Below are 20,972 nucleotides of genomic sequence, written 5' to 3' on the forward strand. Positions count from 1 at the left end.
TTATTTTTAAACAAAGTAACTGCTTTACAATATGGCTGACTCGGGTGTGTGGTTTTTATTTTGTTTTGTTTTTTTTCCCTCAAGCTTACAAACACAAAGAAATCAATCACTGGAGACACTTTCACAGACACCATGAGGCACATGCTGTCATCCAGGCTGAGTATGCCCGACTGTCCAAACTGTAATTACAGGCGCAGGTAAGACCACTCAGAGCGAGCGTGCGAGCGAGCGAGCGATTCCTTAGGGGAGGCAGTGCTTTGTGTATCGCGGGGAAATGCAGCTGACGCTCCTGCAGGGTCCTTTGTCTGAGTAGACAGTAACGGGCGCTAGAACAGTAGTGCATGAACATTTAGATGGCAAGGCACCTTGACCTCATTCTGTTTGTTGTCTTAATATTTTTGTTTTAAAGTAAAATAATATTAAAAATAAAATAGAAACGTATATGACAATACAGGAAGTATAATTAATATTGCCAATCTGTAATACACAATATCTGAAAAAGTTTTTATTTTTTTACCTCATGAAATGTTTCTGTACAATTTCATTATAGACAACATTTTTTGTAAATATTCTGTCTGAGTTTGGCAGCAGTTTGCCTTGTTCAGGACCATCCACAACGCTGACAACAACATCTGCAAAACTTGTAACTCTCGATAATGCCACATATGACTGAGCGTGGCAGAATGCTGGTCCTGGCAAGTAAATGGCCCTTGAGCTTTAGTAATTGTTATGGCAAAGGCTAATGTAACTGGAAACTGTCGCCTTCTTATGGTAAAAGGTAAATTAGTAGAGGATGGAGCCAAATCAATGCGGGGAATATTCTGACGCTCATTTTCTTTTTTACAATCCCTCTATTTGCTCGTATTTTTCTTTGTCTTTCAGCCTTTCTTTGTTGAGGTTTACTTGCTGAGCTGACCGTTCTTCCAGGCGATGTTGCTTCTATACGATTTGAGTGTCCTACTTGACGTGCCTTTTTTTTTTGGGTGGCATGTTGTTAGTAGATAGTTAGTTAGTAAACATGCGCGGGGCAGTATGTGTGGCGTCTCCCCAGTAACGGATTTTATGTGCGCGGCGGCGACTACCCAATCGGCACTCTCCCCAGCAATGATGCTTATCATGCGCGGCCGCGGCTACGCCATGCACTGTGTGCCCAGCTTCCAGTGTGTGTGGGCGTCCACGGTGGCGTGCGCATCGCACTTCAGCAGAAGACACGCACACAGGGGTTTTATTAAAGAGGGTGTGCTTCTAATAAAATGGGTCACTACAACGACTTAGTAATAAGGGTTCTTCTATTAAATTAGGGATATCACAGAAAGGTGGAGTTTTATCACAGTAACCGTTTCAGTCATATTAGCCTCTCCTCCATTTCCTGCTACATTCAGTAGCTGCATTATTTACTGGCGGATTTTCAGAACCTTTTTGAAAGCAGCAGATCTTCTCTTTTTGTCTGTTTCCATGCAGTGGGCTGGTGCCAAGTCAGTCCCAGGATCAGGAGAGGGCACCGGATGTGATCCTCCAGGGGTGGCTTTAGCTGGGCTTGTTTCAAATGAGATTCAAAATGCACGCATCCTAGCAGAGCAAAACGGCCGCTCATTAAATCAGGCTTAACGATACAATGGCGAGTCCGTCACCAGATAGGCCAGCCCTGCATCCCTCTGTCTTTGCGTGACTTGTTCATCGGACTTTAAAGCACTTACCAGCACCCTACCACTACAGAAGCCACGTGGCGGCATATCTGGGCACAGGCGCCAAACATCTCATCTCTGTATATGCGTGGAGACGGTGGAAAGTGTGGGGGGACAAAGGGAACGCGACCTTATGGACACACTTTTAATGTTTGTTTGAACAGCAGTCTTCAGGTGACAGATTATGGAGAAGAACCTGCATCAGCTCTTCAGGCCCAAGTGGAGGCCAGCCTCGTGCGTCATACGTCATACCGTCGGAATGAGGCTGCTAGCCCGACGCATCAAAACTTGAAAATATATCCGCAAAAATGTTTTTGTGTGTTAGTTTATAAATGGCACAGAAATGTTTTACTACGGCTTTGAGGTGTCCCAGGCCTCTGTCAGAGCCGTATTATGCAAGTGGAAAGCTTTAATGATACAGCAACATTTATTACTAGCGCACGCAAATGATGAAGCTCAGAGTGCTTTACAGATGAAGAACGAGAAAACAAAAGAAGAATATCTATATCTGTATCTATATCTGTCTGTGAGATGACTTCACATCCCGTGAGACGAGACTTTGTGCCAAGCAATGAATTGGAAACCTAACAGGTCCAAGCAATAAAAGACAAACAGTAGAAGAAGAACAGACAAAGTAGAACGTCGTAAAGAATTCAAAAACGTTGGTGCGATAAACACGAGAGCAGGTTAGAGAAAATGGAAGGTCGAAAATTCGAAAAGTCTCCAAAAATTGATCATAAAGATCGCATTTGCGCTAACAAGCGGAAATTGTTACTCGGTGAAATAACAGAACAATATTTGGACACAGGGGTTATTTGGCTTTAAAGTTTCGTGGGAGACTTGTAGATCGTCTAATTCGTGTTGCCAAGAAGTGTTTCTTCCCAACGAAGAGGCGTATCTGCAAGAAGTAAAGATTTGTTATTTGGTGAAAGTGAAATCCACAAACACTACAGGCAAAATATTTGAATCTACAATAATCTGTTCACGTTCACAACATTCAATGCTCAAAACGTAGATTTACACGATTCAGGATCACACGCTATGAGAATCGGTGGTCCAGCAGCAACTAAAACTACGACAAGTTTAATTTCAAAGAAACGACAATTTAGTCAGGTTTATATTTATGATCACGGAGAAGCGATGCAACAAAGAATTGAAAGAGTTAAACGATCGGATATAATAGAAATTCTACAGCCAATAATGGAAACAAATCCATACATCCAAACACGGATAAGATTAGACAATGAAGGAGATATTGATATTGATGACGGGCAGTTATACGTTGCATTGATTCATATGTTACAATCCCCATGATAATAAAAATCTGTGTAAATGTACATCTGTGTCTCCACACACGAGCGTCAGAACTGCAAAGAGGCTGGCATGTATACACACACGATATCTCACAAAAGTGAATGCACTCCTCACATTTGTCTTTTCATGGGACAACACTGAAAATACGACACTTTGATCCAACGTAAAGGAGTCCGCGTACAGCTTGTATCACCGTGTCAATCTGCTGTCCCCCACACAGCCATTAATGTCAAAACCGCTGGCATCAAAAGTGAGTCCACCCCTAAGTGACAAATGTCCAAATTGTGCCCAAAGTGTGGCTGCCCACCATTATTTTCCAGCACTGCCTTACCTCTCTTGGGCATGGAGTTCACTGGAGCTTCACAGGTGGTCACTGACGACATCACGGAGCTGCTGGATGTTAGAGACCATGCGTTTGAGGATGAACCCCCACAGATGCTCCATAGGGTTTAGGTCTGGAGACACACTTGGCCAGTCCAGCACCTTTACCCTCAGTGGTCGTCTTGGAGGTGCGTTTGGTGTCGTGATCATGTTCAGTTTCTGAAGGGAGGAGATCACGCTCTGCTTCAGTATGTCACAGTACATGTTGGCATTCACGGTTCCCTCAATGAATTGTAGCTCCCCAGTGCCGGCAGCACTCGGGCAGACCCAAACTGTGACACTCGCACCACCACCATGCTTGACTGTAGGTGAGACACACTTGTCTTTGTACTCCTCACCTGTTTGCCACCTCACATGCTTGACACCATCTGAACCAAATAAGTTGATCTTGGTCTCCTGAGTTCCAGTAACCCATGTCCTTAGTCTGCTTGTCTTTCTTGTGCATCATCTTTAGAAGAGGCTTCCTTCTGAGACGAGAGCCATGCAGACCAATTTGATGCCATGTGCGGCGGGCGTGTGGTCTTAGCACTGCCAGGCTGACCTCTGCAGCAATACTGCCAGCACTCATACGTCTGTCTTCAAGAGACAACCTCTGGATATGACGCTGAGCACGGGCACCATGGCGAGGCCTGTTCTGAGTGGAGCCTGTCCTGTTAAACCTGTCACTGGATGGTCTCGGCCACCGTGGTGCAGCTCAGTTTCAGGGTGTTGGCACTCTTCTTATAGCCTCGACCATCTTTATAGAGGGCAACAATTCTTTTTTTGTTTGCCGTGAGGTGCCATGTTGAACTTCCAGTTACCAACCAGTACGAGAGAGTGTGAGAGCGATGACACCAAATTTAACACACCTGAGACCTTGTAACACGAACGAGTCACATGACACCGGGGAGGCTAATTGGGCACAACTTGGGCATCTGTCACTTAGGGGTGCCAGCAGTTTAGACATTAATGGCTGTGTGTTGTTATTTTGAGGGGACAGCAAATTTACACTGTAAAGAAAAAACAAAATCTGCAGGGGTTCCGAGGCCACGATACCACCCAGCACCCTTAACATAAATGTTCTCAATTAGTCCTTGCGGTTTTCAGGCTTCACGTGGAAGAATTAGATGATGGTGACGGTCGTGTGGACCTCTGGTCTTCAATCCATCAATGGAGGGACTGCACAGTGCCCCGATCAGGTGGTGGTGGTTCAGATCACCACCACAGAAAACTGGAAGAAGAACAGCAGAGAAAGTAGGGCTTAGGACGGATTTTGGAGCCAAGAAAAACAAATGGTAATAATGAAGCTCTGAGAGAGCCATGTTGTTACAATAGCAGGCTTTTAGCCATTTTTTTTAAGTGCTCCACCATATTAGCCTGGTGAATTTCTATCACTAAACTCGTATTCCAGATTTTAGGTGCCTAACAGCAGAAGACCATCCGCCTGCCCGCCTCAGCACTTCTGTTAAGTTTAGCTCTTGGAATTCTACGCAGACCCTCATTTGAAGATCTCAGGTTACGGTTTGGAGTGTAAGGTGACAGACAGGACTGAGCAGATTGTTGAAGGCGCTGTAAACCATCAGCAGGATTTTAAAGTCAATTCGAAACGGCACCGGTCACCAGTGTAGTGACGCTCAGACTGGCGTGATGTGCTCGGATTTACTTTTCCTAGTTAAGATTCTGGCAGCTCCATTCTGCACTAATGGTGACTGATTGATGTCGTTTTTTGGGTGGTCCTGAGAGGAGTGCGTTACAGTAATCTAGTTGACTAAAAGAAAAGCGTGAACTCATTTCTCAGCGTCTTGCAAAGTGGTCTAATTTCAAAAGTAAAACAGATGCTGTCCTAGTAATCCTAGTTACTGTCCTTCCAAAATCTCTTAACAGTCAAGGTGTCTCATTGTCTATGAAGTTCCAGAAATCTCTCGAGCGGCATTGGCCTTTGACCTCTTTGGCTAAGATACAGTTTCGGACTCTCTGGCCTTGTTCTGCAGTGGTGCTCGTTATTCTCCTTTATATTAGTTGACACTCCATTGTGTTGGCAGTCGCGGTGCTGTCGTAGTTTGAGATGAGTCTGTAGCGGTCCGGTGCCTTTCACATTCACACAGTCAATAGGACGGGATTCCAGGAACGCACCCAGCCTTGGCGCGACCCTCACACACTCACAAACGGAGACGCAAATTGAACATATATTAAGTGTAAAATCAAATATTAACAACAAAAATCAGACAACCTTCAGCGATACAAATATAACACACAACAGTCAACACTGACGACAACGTCCTTATCACAGTCCAATGCTGCAGAAACAGATGAAATGGTATGGAGTAAAGATGACGATCCCGGGAACCGCTTCTGTGATAAAGGAATGAAACAGTCCTGAGGGGTGAAATATGCTGGAGCGCTCCCTCCGAAGACGCACGACACGTTCACGACACGTCCATTCATCTTTGAGAGGGTATGAATGACTTCACGGTGGTTACGTTGGACAGGATACACAGAAACACAGACGTTTCCTGCTGCTTTGCCGGCCCCCTTCTTGTTCCCAGCAGCCCCTGCTCCTATTTCAGACATCCAGTGAGGGCACCCTCCTTCGGGGCAGCTGGGAAATGGAGTCCTTCCAGTGATGGCACTGCTATAAGTTTACTGTATGAGCCGCGCTGCATCGCAGTACTCGTCAGTAGAACGTCCTGACGTCCGTCCGTGTGCTCAGGCTGAAGTGCACTTAACAGAAACGCACGGCCACTGCTGCATCACAGGGGTTTACGCACTGAAACGGGACTTTGGAGTAGCCTCGTCTCGGCGTTGTTCTTCACTCTTTTACCGTGTGGTGGTGGTGGGGGGTCTGGCAGTGGCATGAATGGCCGGCCCGCCCCCTAATCGCCATATTAATGCTTGGGATTTATACTGGACCAGTGACATCACCGTGCTGCCTTTTCTGGCAGCTGACATGAAAACCGCGGCACGAAGTCATGACACAAGCTCCTACATGAAAGAGAACTTATTAAAAGGTGGAATGTCGTGACTTTTTTGCTTTATCGATAACTTCATCCATGGGTAAAGAAAAACTCAATTTTAATGTCATTCATAATCCAGCCATCTTTTTGATGATCCTGCATTTTTTATAATTTTAGGGCCTCAGGGCACCATAATCTTGGAATGCTCTCTCTTGATTTCTTTAGTCTCGTCTTGGTGTCCCAAGAGAGAAATGAAGCCGATGTTTTGTGGTCAATGTTCAAATTATCAAAAGTTGTGATTATAATCCTATCATCTGAACTTTTACAGATCTTTTTGTCTCTAACGTGAGATCCTTTTATTCCTTTCAGGTGTACTTGTGATGACTGCAGCCTTTCGCATATACTGACTTGTGGCATCATGGACGCTTCAGTTCCTGAAGACGTTCACGTAAACCAGTTACCCCTACAAGTGGAATCGACTCCAGACTACCTCTCCGAAATACGGCCGCCCAGCATGTCCTCTGCAAGCTCGGGGTCAGGCTCCAGCTCGCCCATCACCGTACAGCAACATTCCAGGTTACTTCTGCCAGACAACACGTCTGCTCCCAGTTTGTGAGTAAACTTGGTCTTACAGCCGCAGCGCGGCTCCGTGTTTGATAAAAGGGGAGAGGAGCTGAGCGTTCAATCCACTCTGTTGACATACTTGACCTTTAGTTTCATTTTTATCTGACTTTACTTTGTGTAGACCCCGGAGACGTGAAACATTTAGAAATTCTTTAACTAGGCATGAGGCAATGCGCTTATCCCATAATGCATTTCATATAGACTTCACAATACAATATTCCCACAATATGGATTTTTTTATTATAAAATAAACATCCTGAATGTTAAGCGTTGCTTTTTATTAAGCACTCTTAACTCAAAGAGCTTCAAAATAAATTTAAATCTGTGTACCAATACTAGGAAGTTGATTCAGTTCATCCGGACATGATAGTTCTTTTCCTAACATCACTTCCTCAGTCCCGTGCACAAATACATTGTTTTGTCAGCTTTTTCTTTTTGTTAAATATTTGATGTTTCTTTCATTTATTTTTGCTCTGCGTCCCGTACAAGTCAGAGAGTCGGGACAGTAAGGACGCCACTCCCCGATATATGAAGCTGCTGCAGTGCTAAACCATCCGCATTTAAAATGACCTTTGTGTTTTCTGAATGAAACGATACGTTTGTTATTTTCCAAGCTGAAGTTATTTCTTCACAAACGTGGATAGGCTTTGAAATGGTGTCCTAAAGCAAATTGTTTTCTAGAAATTTTAAAAATACACGTCTTGGCGTTTTATAATGAAAGTTATGGGGATTGGGACACCACTGCAGAACAAAAGCTTATGCAATTTATTATTGTGTAGCCCAAAATCAGACAAGATGTGCCGCAGTGGGCTTTAACAGACCCTGCCTACCTCTTGACAGCCCCCCCATGGCATTGACTCTCTAACAAAACAAGGAAAAACTCCCAAAAAAACACTTTGTAGGGGGAAAAAAAAATGGAAGAAACCTCGAGAAAGGCAGTTCAAAGAGAGACCCCCTTCCAGGTAGGATGGGCGTGCAGTGGGTGTCAAACAAAATGGGGGTCAATACAACACAGAACAGGACGCCCTCAATAGAAATATGACAAGTGCAGAGCAGAATTCAACAGCAGATGACATCCCATCATAGGACTCCGATTTGTTCAGAGGCCTCGGCCAGCAAGCTGCCTCCCCTATTGGCCAATCCACAGCTGAGTCAGCGCTGGGCCGGCCCCACCCTTACATGTCCTGCTTGAACGCCTTGCTGACCGCTAGCTGTGTGTCCAGAACTTACAGCCGGTTATCACCTTTTAAGAAAAGTGAAAGCGTCGACACGCTGCACGGAGCTGAGGCCTCTTTGCTGTGACACTCACTGGGTACAAGTGCAGTAGGAACAGACGTGTGATTTGACCAGAGAAGCAGGCCTTGAGAATCTGGCTGCTCTCCATCTCCACCATGCTAGGTGTCTGCTGTTGAGAGCAATCGGAGACCCGTTGCTGTTCTAATTCCTCCATTTCTGAATGTCAGCGACAGGCGTATTGATGTCCCATCTGTGGCTTATGAGGACTGTGATAAGGACGATAAGTTTGTGTTTTAAAGGTCCCAGTACCGGGCGAGTCAAAATTATGTTAACACTAATGGTGCTGCTATGTACAGTGGGCATAGAAAAGAATCCCCCCTTTGAAATATTCCCTTTATTTTACTTTACACCCTTAAATGTAAACACAAACTCATATTTCTTCCCAGCTTTACTTCCTCAATGCCACCTCTAACGTCAAGTGAAAGATCTCACAGCTACAGTTCAGAAAAATGATCAAAATTCAAAAACAAGACCTACTGAGACTAATAAAGGACCCCCCCCATGTCAATGTCATTTTGTTGACCCCCCTTTTGCTTTAATGCCAGCCTTGAGTCTGTTGATTCTTCTCTATCAGCTTTGCCCACCTGGACTGAGCCCACTCAATATTTGCCCCCCACTCTTCTTTACAGTTGAGCTCACATTGGACGGTGAGCGTTGGTGGTCTGCTATCTTCAGATCTTTCCACAGATTTAGGTCTGGGCACTGACTGGCCACACCAGGACATTCACTTTTGTCTCCTTCAGCCACTGGGTGGTCCATTTTGCTGTGTCCTTTGGGTCGTCGTCGTGGTGTTGAGAGTCGAACTTTCTGCCCATCTTCAACTTTCTGGCAGAGGGGAGCAGGTTTTCCTCCAGAATTTGATTTTGCTGCCTCCATTTTTCCTTCTACACTAATGAGAGCCCCAAGCCCCCCATGACAGGATGCTGCCCCCTCCATGTTTCACTGTCGGTATGGTGTGTTGTGGATGGTGAGCTGCATTGGTGGGCCGTTTGGTGTTGAGGCCAAAGAGTTTGACTTTGGTCTCATCTGAGCAGAAGACCTTTTTTCCACTTGGCATCAGAATCTTCAAGGTGCATTCTGGGAAAGCTCAAACGAGCCTTAATGTGGCCTTTCTTGAGAAGTGCGACGCTCCTGAACAAGCCACCATGGTATTGTTGTCACCTGCACACCATTAATGACCACTCTGTGCCATCAAATCCTGTAACTCCTTTACAGTGGCCATTGACCTCTCAGTGTCCTTTCTTACCAGTGTCCTCCTTGCTCTTCCATCCAGTTTGAAGGGTCCAGGGAGGGTCCCAGTACTACCAAACACTTCTTTATGATGGCCTTTATTGGGCTCCCTGGGACAGATACAGCCTTTGAGATGTTTTGGTCTCCATCTCCTGCCTTATGTCCGTCCACAACTCTCTCCCTGAGATCTTCTGAAAGTGTCCTGCCACCCACAGTCAGTTGTTTGCTCTACCAAGCAAGAGAATGAATGGACCAGGAACATCTTCACTAATCCCACTCATTACAACTGAGCACAGGGGGAAGGAAACCAGTAACTGTAATGGGAATGGTGGGCACTGACACCTGATGGAGTTTGGTGGGGAGGGGGGGTCCTTTATTAATCGTCAGGATTTCTTGTTTTTTATTTTTTAAATTCTTCTGAACTGTAGCTGTGAGATCTTTCACTTGATGTTAGACGTGGCATTGAGGAAGTGAAGCTGGGAAGAAATATGAGTTTGTGTTTACATTTAAGGGTGTAAAGTAAAATAAAGGGAATATTTCCAAGGGGGGATTCATTTCTATACCCACTGCCTATACTTGTATATCATTTTTGTGGACAATTTCTGTGCCACATATGGTCCATGTGTTGAACATGATGGCATACAGGTTGAGACTTTCCTGTAAATCATCTTGCACATATGAAGTATGTTTTGTGAATAAATTGTTTCCACCATTCAAATGTGAGGTGAGTCCTCATCTGGAGTCCTGGGTGCAGTTTTGGTCTTCGGGCTACCAAAAGGACATCACAGGACTAGAGGTGGTCCAGAGAAGAGCGACTCCGCTGATTCAGGGCTACAGGGGATGAGTTAGGAGGAAAGAGGAAAAGAGCTGAGCCTTTAGAGAGATGAAGAGGAGACCTGAGTGAAGTGTTTAAAATGATGAAGGGCATCAGTCCAGTGGATCGAGAAGGTGACTTTAAAATGAGTTCATCGAGAACACCAGGGGGGACACAGTTGGGAACTCGTGAAGGGGAAATTTCACACAAACATTAGGAAGATTTTCTTTACCCAAAGAGCGACAGACACTTGGAATAAGCGACCAAGTAGTGTGGTGGACAGGTGGACTTGAGGGACTTTCAGAACTCAACTTGCTAAGTGGACAGGACTGGCGAGCTTTGTTGGGCTGAATGGCCTGCTCTCGTCTCGATTGTTTTGATGTTAACATCATTTTGACTCGCCCTGTAGAGTTGGAGTACATTTATGAAAACTGATGACGTGATTCACTGCACTCGTCTGTAACTCAATAAATTGTGTGTGAGAGGAACGCTGAGCCTGCGTTTGCAGGCCTCCTTCACATACAGCGACAGACGACGGGCGAGTAACGGCCAGTGCGGTCAGTTTGGCGTGTCATAGCGTAGTTTTAGTTCTCAGTCAGGTTTTTAAATCCCCCAATTTCACCTGAACGTGCCCTTGTTTGCCCTTGGGCTTCATTTCAGCCGCATCGCCATTTCACACGAGGCACACATTTGGTTTGACGAAATTCAGTACAACGGGATTTGCCTCGCGCCATTCAACGGCTGTATTCGACGTGTTTGTTCAATTAAACGTATCGTGACATAAATGCGAGTCGCCTCCAGGTTTCAGATGATCCCATGTGTGGCTAAATTGTGTTTAATTGCGCACACTCAGCTGTATTTTATGTCATTTTATGAACACGTTTGTTGGCATCGGTTAACTCTTTAAAGCAAGGCTGGCAACTGAAATTGTAGTGAAAATGTTGTTCAGGTTTGGTTTTGTTCATTTGGACTCTTGTTTTGCTGTTTATTTCCCTTATAAAGTAATTGTTTTTATTTTCCTGTCCTTATACTTGCCTTATAAAAGGAATGTGAAAGAAGATGAGTTTGTTTGTTTGTTTGTTTTCATTGCTCCACTTTCTATTTCTTTCTTGCAGTGGTAGCGATGATGATGATGATGATGACGATGCCCCTCCTCTGTCCTCTAAGTTTGCCGATATATTTCCTTTAAACAGTTATGAAGATGCTGATGTTGTTGCCAACATGAATGGAGTGCACAGTGACCTCAACGGTGGTGGAGAAAACATGGCAGTGAAAGACGAGGTAGGGTGTACGCTTCTGTTTCTGTAGGAAAGCGGGATGATGTCACCGTTATGTCAGCATGGCAAGGAAAGCAAATAAAAAAAGATTACAGTTTGGTCTAAATATGCGACTGTCTGGTGTGACGACTCTCTAAAGGAATCCTCCGCCCAGCAGTGACGCTGTTTGTAGTAACGGCAGAGAAACAAATGAGTGTCCTCTGCTCATGGAGGTCAAGAAATAACAAACGCTTCTCACACTTCAGTGGAGAGCAGCGAGGGCAAATGCAGAAGAGCAGTCCACGAAGATGTATGTCAGCTATCTCAACGTGTGCTCACAATGTCCGGAGCATTCATATTCAGAAAGTAATCCTGGAAGTTGATTGAGTGTGCTGAGCGTTTGAATTGACGACGTGTCTCCCGTTGAGAGTAGTGCAGCGCCGTCAAGTGAATTGGAGCGTTTGAGCTGAAGGCGGGTGTCTTGACCGATTTTGTTTTTGATGAATGCTTTTCTGCACAGTCATGCCCTGACTTGCGGCTCCCTTTGGCACCGGTTATTTGCCCGTACGTTGGTCTCAAAGTGTACAGGGTAGTGCAGCTGAGGTCTCGAGTGGGTCCGCGGTGGGCGTACTTTAACTGCCATCATGGAGCAGCACCAGCTGATCTTCACGTCTCGGTGGCCACACACCGACCGGGTCTTTGTAATGCGGTGCTTATCATCCACTGGCTTGTGGGTCGCCTAAGCCATTGGCAGCGCTGCACGATACGATTCCCAGTTTCTCAGCCAGCTTGTTTTACCAGTGGGGACCTCTGATTGTGTTCGTTTCCCCAAGTGGGTCATCAATTAATCTTAAAAGACAAAATTGGGGTATTGGGACCATAAAGGTTGAGAAGCATCGGCATAAGGAAGGTGGTGTGGGCTGAATACGTAAAAATTAGCCATGTGGAGCAGCATGGATCAAGATGAATAACAAGAGTGATAACAGAAGATTAATTACTGCGACTGTCTTTGGCAGTTTATAGACCCTTGTTACCCTGCCGTTTTCAGATGGCCCTCCGCAGCAAGTACAAATCGCCTCAGCTCAGTCGGATGTAAATCCGGTTACGACTGTATACTTTTTGGGTTTTTATTACCTCGGACACTTCACTTTTTTAGTGGTATTTTGTCCATAGAGATTTTACTGCAAAGACATTGGGAGATGTGGCGCGTGTGACGTCACCGGAGCAACCATGTAAAAGCGTCCCTTAATTCACCGAGACGGGGCTATCGAGAGTTTTCAGCGCATTTGTTCTTTTCATGCAATTCTGGTGGCGTAAGACTTAGTTTTGTGTAAGGATTTCGATTTTTGGGTCAGTATTTAGGATTTTATTTTGAAAGATCGTTTTGAGTTCTCAGTTAAGAACACGGCACGTCTCCTTTCCTGATCCCATCCACACGCCGTGGGCAGATCAGATGTTTTCTTATGGTGCAGTGTAATGGCTCTTAAATGTGACCTGCACGTAGAATCAGGTGTGCTTGAGTTTCCATAGGTTTGTAAAAACCGCTTCTGCTAGGCCACCCAATATTTGCCCATTAGATATGTCTGCCTTCACAGCCACTTGTCATAACATTGGATTAAGATCATCGGAGAATGTGGCATTACATAAAAGAATATTTTAAAATATTTGAAGGTATGTGTCGTTTACCTGCTGGGTTCTCCATCATGTCTTTCTGTTTGTAGTCTCCACAAGTGAGCAGCAGTAGCAGCAGCAGCAGCTCCAGCTCATCAGAAGCGGATGATGAGGAGGCCGATGGAGAGAGCAGCGGGGAACCTCCAGGGACACAGCAGGAGGATTTAGGCCCTGGAAAACGAGGAACTGCGAAGGAGGATCTCTCAAGAGAGAGCCCCCCGCCCTCCTACCCAAACCAGCAGGTAAATGCATCGAGGAGTCGGGGGATGACGTGTGTTGTGTGGATTTTATCACCTCCAGAGTGTCATAAACCACCACACTAGGAGCACCTGGGCTCTGTTTTTGAGCGCTGAAAGTGCTGCCTAAGGTTTACTTCTGCTGTCAGCCATCTCTCTTCTCGCCGTGTCGTCATCTGTAACGCCTAATTCAGCACATTGACTTCCAAATATGCGTCTCTTGGCAGTTCCTTCACCTCTTATGGCCAAGTATCGCTAATTTAAGACTTGCTGAATTTCCAGAAATTGTAGTGTGAGGTCAATGTGTGATGCTACCACAGCGTCGCGTGTCACCTGTAATTGACAGATCTAATGGCACATCGGTTAGAAGTCACAGGTCTGCCTAATACGGTGGTAAAAAATGTAAGCTGAAGAGCAAACGATTACCGGACAATAATGTGAATGTGTAAATATCAAATGGATTTTCTGCAGGATGGAGTTACAGTACATGCCTGGGTATTGAAGGTGAGCCCCAATTCACAGTCCTCGTCCATGATGGCTTAAAACCAGTAAAACCTACGAGACATTTACAAAGCAAGCACCCCGCACGTGTAACAAACGTGATACATTTTGGTAAATTACACAGCAAGAAACAAAAGCTTCTGATCGAACACAAATGGCTTATGTGTAATAGCCAAGGATAGCTGCCTTACACAACTGCCGAGAGCCACTGCCATTACAAGGAGAAAAGTCCGTGATAGGTTTGCTCACCAGTCCCCCTTTCTGATGATGCAGTTGTCAAATGTATTGGGGACAGTAACACTGGAATCTCTTAAGCCTGCGAATAAACTCGTAATCCTGGGCCACCTTAAATTCCTTTTCACCGCTCCATCAACGTCTTTTGTTTTGTAAAAGTGTTGATCAGCACAAGCAGCCTGCTGTCCCATCTCTCCACCGACGGAGCTCAACTCAGGCACAAAGTTCTCTCAGCTCAAGTCTCCTTATCGTGGTGTGAGGTTCCTGGAGTTGTAGAGGGTAATTAATATCTCGTTAATGGGATTGGCACGCATTTCAGGTGTGTTCTGTGTCTACAGTGATCTCTGTAAATGTAGGAAGACAAGGAACTGCGAGGCAAGAGATGTTGAACACATAACTAGAACAGAAACGTCGTATTAAAGATTAATAAAGTGTTGATGTGAAGTGTATAATGTGTGGAGACTGAAGTCCAAATATCAGATAAACACTTTCACAAAAGGTATAACAAAACAGTGCGCTTTTCTTCAAGAATATAACCGAACAAATAGCAATACCAGGGAGGCTAAAAGACAGTTGGAGAGGAATAGTGGATGCCCTAAACTCACATTATTCTGAGGTGTGAGCAAGTGGATAACCTCAGAGCAGTAACAGGGACTACTAAGGAGGTACTGAGGGATTTGGGAATTGTAGAGAGAGAAGAGCTGTGATGATTAAATAAGATGAAATCAAACAAATCACCAGGACCAGATCAGATTTACCCTCAAATTCATAAGGAGGCTAATGAGTTCAGATAGAAACCCTTGACACACATTTTTAGGAAGTCACTGCACACTGGAGAGATTCACAAGGACTGGAAAATGTCAAATATCATCCCATTATATAAAAAGGGTGAGCGGGCAGATCAGAGCAACTACAGGCCAGTAAGCTTAACATGAAACATCACAGGAAAATTAATGGAAGGAATTATTAAGGAGAAGATTGAGCAACACATGGCAAGGACAGGACAGTCAGCATGGGGTCAGAAGAGGGAGGTCGTGTTTTACTAACATGTTGGAATTTTATGAGGAGGCAACAAAAGAATACGATCAAAGTGGAGCAGATAAGATTATTGATGTGGACTTTCAGAAAGCATTTGATGAGGTGCCACACGAGAGGGTGGGCATCAAATTAAAAGAAGTGGCAGTTCAGGGTGATGTTTATAGATGGGTGCAGAATTGGCTCAGACACACAAAGCAGAGGGTGATGGTGTGAGGAACCTCCTCAGAACTGGCCGATGCTCAGAGTGGTGACCAGCAGGGGGCAGTGCTGGGGCCACTGCTATGTTTAATATATATAAATGATTTAGATAGGAATATAAGGAACAAGCGGGTTAAGTTCACAGATGATACCAAGATAGGTGGATTAGCAGATAATTTGGTATCCGTTATATCATCACAGAAGGACTTGGACAGCAGACAGGCTTGGGCAGATTTGTGGCAGATGAAATTTAATGTCAGTAAATGTAAAGAATTACACACAGGAAGTCAAAATGTGAGGTTTGAATACACAATGGGGGTCAGAAAATCGAGAGTACACCTCATGAGAAGGATTTAGGAGTCACAGTGGACTCTAAGCTATCGACCTCCAGTCAGTGTTCAGAAGCCATTAAGAAGGTTGACTGACTGTCAGGTCATATAGCGCCTTGACGTGTGGAGTACAAGTCACAGGAGGTTCAGCTCAACCTTTATAACACACTGGTGAGGCCTCATCTGGAGTCCTGTGTGCAGTTTGGGTCTCCAGGCTACAAAAAGGACATCACAGCACTAGAGAAGGTCCAGAGAAGAGCAACTCGGCTGATTCAGGGCTACAGGGGTTGAGTTCTGAGGAAAGATTAAAAGAGCTGAGCCTTCACAGATGAAGAAAAAGGAGATGAAGAGGTGACCTGACTGAAGTGTTTAAAATGATGAAGTGAGTCAGTCCAGTGGATTGAGACTTGTATTTTAAAATGAGTTCATCAAGAACACGGGGACACAGTGGGAAACTTGTGAAGGGAAAATTTCGCACAAACATTAGGAAGTTTTTCTTTACACAAAGAGCGATAGGCACTTGGAATAAGCGACCAAGAAGTGTGGTGGACAGTAAGACTTTAGGGACCTACAAAACTCGACTTGACATAAATAAGTGGAGAGGACTGGTGAGCTTTGTTGGGCTGAATGGCCTGTTCTCGTCTCGAGTGATCTAATGCTCAATCACAATGCTGAAACGACCGGTTAGGTGCTGCAGTGGTAAGAACTGCTGACTCATAATCAAGAGGTCACGGGTTTGATTCCAGGGCCCTTCCTAGATTTTCCGTTTTGAGTAGTGAGCTGCTCCTATCGTTACTGTTATACAATAAAAACATACATTTCATTGAGTCGGTAACAGCCGCTGTTAATGTATGGCACTTGCAAAGGTTAGCGTTTTTTTTACTCTCTCCGTCGTGTTCACGTTTTCAAATAAAGACGAGCTATAACAGAGGTGAACTCAGATGAGGATGAGGGTTCTGCATCGGAGAAAGAGAACAGCAGAAATGTCCACTCACATATATGAACAACGCAGCTGCACCAGGCATAAAGACAAAAGATGGCACCGTTGGGATGCAGCAACAACATGCTGTTTGGCACAAAACCAGAAGGAACTTTTACTGGCCAGGATGCGTTCAATAAACTTAACAAACCTGTACATGCGTGTAAGGTTTCTAAACTCTTTTGGGACGACACACCAAAGAGCATCCCAAAGCGCGATCACCGCATCTGTGTTAGACAGCTTATCAGTTGCCGGGACTACTGTAGGCTCCCAGCGCTGCAGCAACTCGTCGCGGTAAAACAAATTGGAGCGGTCCGCGGTCGCGCTATAAGCGCCCGTCATCGATGGGTCGTGCAGGGAACAGGATTACCTGGCCACTGACCTGCCCTGGTATAGGAGAGGGGTAGCGCCGCTACACTAAATAACCGCACTGCTGCTGTTTAAAGCTGGTTTTGCCAAAGTAATAAAAGAGAAAGAGAAGAATGTAATAAGGTGTCCTCTGCACATGGCAGTTACTAATATTGGCATCAGCATCCGTAATTAAAGGAAGTGAATTAGAGAGAACTGCGTCAGCTGACATTGCCTGGGCAGCCAGTTTGACAAATCGAATCAGACATTTGGACAGGTGGGTCACTTGGGCCGCACATTCTGTGTTTCTCATTCAGTGCCCCTAATAATCGTGCTGCACTGCGACTAACGGTGGCACCGAGGTGGCACCGTTAAGGTCTGAACACAGAAGCTGTCTTCAGAGAGTCTGTTCAGAATTCCTTTTCAGATCTTGCGTAGACATGAAGACGTAGACACCGGACAAGTTATTTATATCTCTGGCGTTCCCATCTTTCATTACGTTTAAAGATCTGCGCCAAGGGATTCTTTGTAAAAATGAGTGATGGATTTAAAAATAACACACAGATTCGGTAAGTCTGCCCCCAAGAGATTTTAAATTTTAAACAATGTGGCACTTACCGTTTGGTGAGTTATTTATTTATTTATGTATTTATTGTGTGTGTGTTTGTGTTTTTTAAAGAGAGAAGTTGGCAGTTAAAATGCTTGACTCTGCCTACTCGACTGCTAAAAGTCAAAGATGTCCAAATGATGTCCCTTGGTATTAATTGACAGTGTTGACCCCACACTCTACTTTAGATATCTGAGTGTCTCTCCAGAGCGCACTCAACTGTAAGAGAGTGATTTGAAGGGACTCGGGCCTTGTTGGCCATCGTTAGAAACCTAACCAAACACCGCCTAACGGGCCCTCTGAACATTCTGACATGACACAAATTTGGACAAGAACGGGCCCTTCAGCCCAACACGGCTTACCGATCCTCTCCAACTAATTTCTTGATCAATAACATCAAGTCCAGGCCCCCAACTAGTCCTGTTGCCTGCCCCATTACTTGTAAATTTCTTCCATTTCTTTATGGCTCTTTGTGTGAATCTGAACTTTCTAGCATTTGTGCAGAATTTACCCTTGACAGGTTTGCGTTCCTCATTTTTAAATAACAGTTGAATTCCTTTTGTAGTTTTAAACGCTTCAATCATTTCACCTCCTAATGTCCTTTTGCTTCACCCTGAAATGGCTCGGCTCTCTTAGTCTTCCTCACAACTCGTACGCTGCAGCCCTGAAGTCTGCCCAGTCGCTCTTCTCTGGAGGTTTTCTCGCACTTCTTCACTTCACTTCACTTTCACTGCTCTGCTCTGCTCTGTCTTTGTTTTTGTAGCCCACAAATCGAAACTTCACGCAGTACTCCAGGTGAGGCCTCACCAGTGTTGTGTAAAGCAGTGTTTCTCATCCGCGATGGCTGCTGCCAGTGGGCCGCGAGTTGCTGTCACGTTCGACTCCCCAACTGTGCTTGAATCACCTGGTTGGACCACCACAGGACACTAACACACTTGTCTGGGGAAAAAAGTGACACCAAAAAGCTTGAGAAACACAGTAATAAAGCTTTAGCGTAGCACAAGTAAAAGAAACATTTCTCCCGGGATTCTGAGAAGCGTCGAGGTTGCACTCAGATTTGTGTGGTGATTGTGGCTCAACACCAGAGCCATACTGCATTTGTCAACCTCACTACTACCCATGAAGGAAGACGAGCACAGCACAACATGGCAGAAGTGGGAAAATATTGTAAACACACCAGCAGAATATATTCGGCTATAATAATATATTTTATGTACAGTATGGCCCCCGGAATCCGAACGCCACAGAACTCAAACAATTCGAGCAAATTTTGCCCCAGAATCTGAGCGCCCAGCACGATGTTGGTGTGTCTTCTGAGCACTCGGCCACCCATACACGTGTTGTCAAAGCATCTCGTGTGATCTCCGCTGCTAATTTTATGCTTTTGTGCCTGTTTTGTGTTATTTTTTCTATAATAACAGCTTAGTGTACTCGCCATGAGTCCTCCAAAGTGTAGTGAGGAAAATAAGAGTAAGAGGAAAGCTGTTAGAGCTACAATTGAAGTTAAGATTAAGGTAAATGCAGGTTTTTATATTTTAAATTGTATTCAATTATTATTTGTTCATATTTTACCTTAAAATCCAGTGTATTTACTGTTCGAATCATTTTGAAGACCCAGGAGTGGATTCATCCAGTTTCTATCATTTTTGACAGTTGGTATTCCAAGGTGTCGCCCTTCCCGTGCTCAAGGGGCACACAGGACTTGGGAGACAGTGCGATTGATGCGTGCAGTCCTTACCGGGAGTGACTCGTGCACTTCAAACTTGCACCTTTAATACTGGAGGTGCACTTTATTGCCTCCCTTCTGCAAACCGATAATAAGGTTTACCACAAGAGGCCTACCACAAGTTCAGAAGCCCACAGACTTTCTTCTGCGAGGCGCCTCTTTCAGTTAAGAGTGCAGCAAGTGAGCCCACCACCGCCCCTCTCGCTTTTGTGGTTTTGAGAATCTGGCAGCTGGAAGTCAACGTTTGCTGCTCAGGTCTGTGATGTTGATTCAGAAACGTCCCGCTGTATCCTCCACTTCCGGCTTAAACCGTTTACAGTGACAACAAACTGACAACGACGACGATACCCATAAGCCCTGTTTAAAGATGCACATCATACATTTGACTTGTAGGCGCCTGCCTTTACTTTCTCATATAGCAGCCTGGTGGGCCGCAGTGGCTGGAGGTTTTCATTCTAACCCTTTTCCTAATGGTCACCACTGCTCTAGTTGTTGGCTTTGACTCTTCCTCGGTGCCTGACAGGTGTATAAATAGCAGGTAGGTCGTCTCTTGCCCTCTGTGTACCCTCTGTGCCTTGTCATTCCTTATTTTTGAAGCTCCTTTCTCACCTCCTGTCCAGATGTCCACTTGATGAAGGTGACTCTCTCGGCCTGTCCTCGTGCGCCTCACAGTCGCACTTCGTCTGTCCTTGCGGCACCAAAGCCAAACTGGCCAATCGGAGAGACTGGCTACACGGGCCTTAATGTCTTATTGTACAGTAGAGTTTTGTAAATATGTTCATGCCCTGTGCTGTTTGTCAGACGCGTGCCACGCGAGAGTGAATTGAACCGTTCATTTTGGGCATCCAGTAAATCGGCTCTTGTACATTTGTGCTCCGCCCTGGGAATTAAAATCATACTTTTGTGTTTATAAGTGACAGAATGCAGCCTCATTAATGTTTTGTGTACCGCCATATTGTATTCACCCCGAGTATTGTGGGTAATTAATTCAGAGTGGATTTGATCCTGTCAGACTAGGTGACCTGAGCATTAGTGCGTCCTGAGCCATCTGTGTGTTGCTGATTTTTATTTTTTTGTCGTTCATGCTCCGTATTTGCACTGACTTATGTTTGCTTTTGCCTTCAGACTGACCAAGTTCAACATCCATGTGAATGTCATGTTTGCAAGCAGGAAGCCCCAGGTTTAAATTCTACAGCACTTTCGGTGGGGAGACTTGCCTCGAGCCACCAGTTTGTAACAGAGAAGACGTCTCATCCGGCGTTGCACCTGTACCCACATATTCATGGACATTTACCCCTGCACACCATAAACCACATACCGAGGCCTCTTCTCCATCCGAGTCTCTATTCAAGTCAGCCGTTCACGCACAGTAAGGTAAGTCTGCTGCTTGGGCTGCTGGAATTCGAACATCTGATGAGAGCAGGCCGTTCAGCCCATCCTGTCTCGGAGGTAATATCCAGTCGGGTTTCGACTAAAGTGACGTATTGAATGTGTCCGTGTTGTCTTTGTGCAGAACCCCTTTGTCACGTGTCATGCAGAATGGGCCCTGAACACGTTTCTGCCGGTGGTCCC

General features: G+C 45.2%; 1 protein-coding gene across 2 annotated transcripts in view; it reads left to right on the plus strand.

The window, feature by feature from the left end:
- Positions 1 to 20,972, plus strand: part of fam193a (family with sequence similarity 193 member A) — a 109,055-nt gene that overhangs the window by 53,288 nt on the left and 34,795 nt on the right. Inside the window, exons 10-14 of one of the 2 annotated variants that reach the window (XM_039750086.1) lie at positions 85 to 197; positions 6,683 to 6,925; positions 11,393 to 11,558; positions 13,255 to 13,446; positions 20,526 to 20,774. In XM_039750086.1, the coding sequence (XP_039606020.1) occupies positions 85 to 197; positions 6,683 to 6,925; positions 11,393 to 11,558; positions 13,255 to 13,446; positions 20,526 to 20,774 (963 nt within the window). The remainder of the gene's footprint in view (positions 1 to 84; positions 198 to 6,682; positions 6,926 to 11,392; positions 11,559 to 13,254; positions 13,447 to 20,525; positions 20,775 to 20,972) is intronic. The other variant, XM_039750088.1, reaches the window with a different exon arrangement.

This window comes from Polypterus senegalus, chromosome 4 (assembly GCF_016835505.1).
Source record: "Polypterus senegalus isolate Bchr_013 chromosome 4, ASM1683550v1, whole genome shotgun sequence".
NCBI lineage: Eukaryota > Metazoa > Chordata > Cladistia > Polypteriformes > Polypteridae > Polypterus > Polypterus senegalus.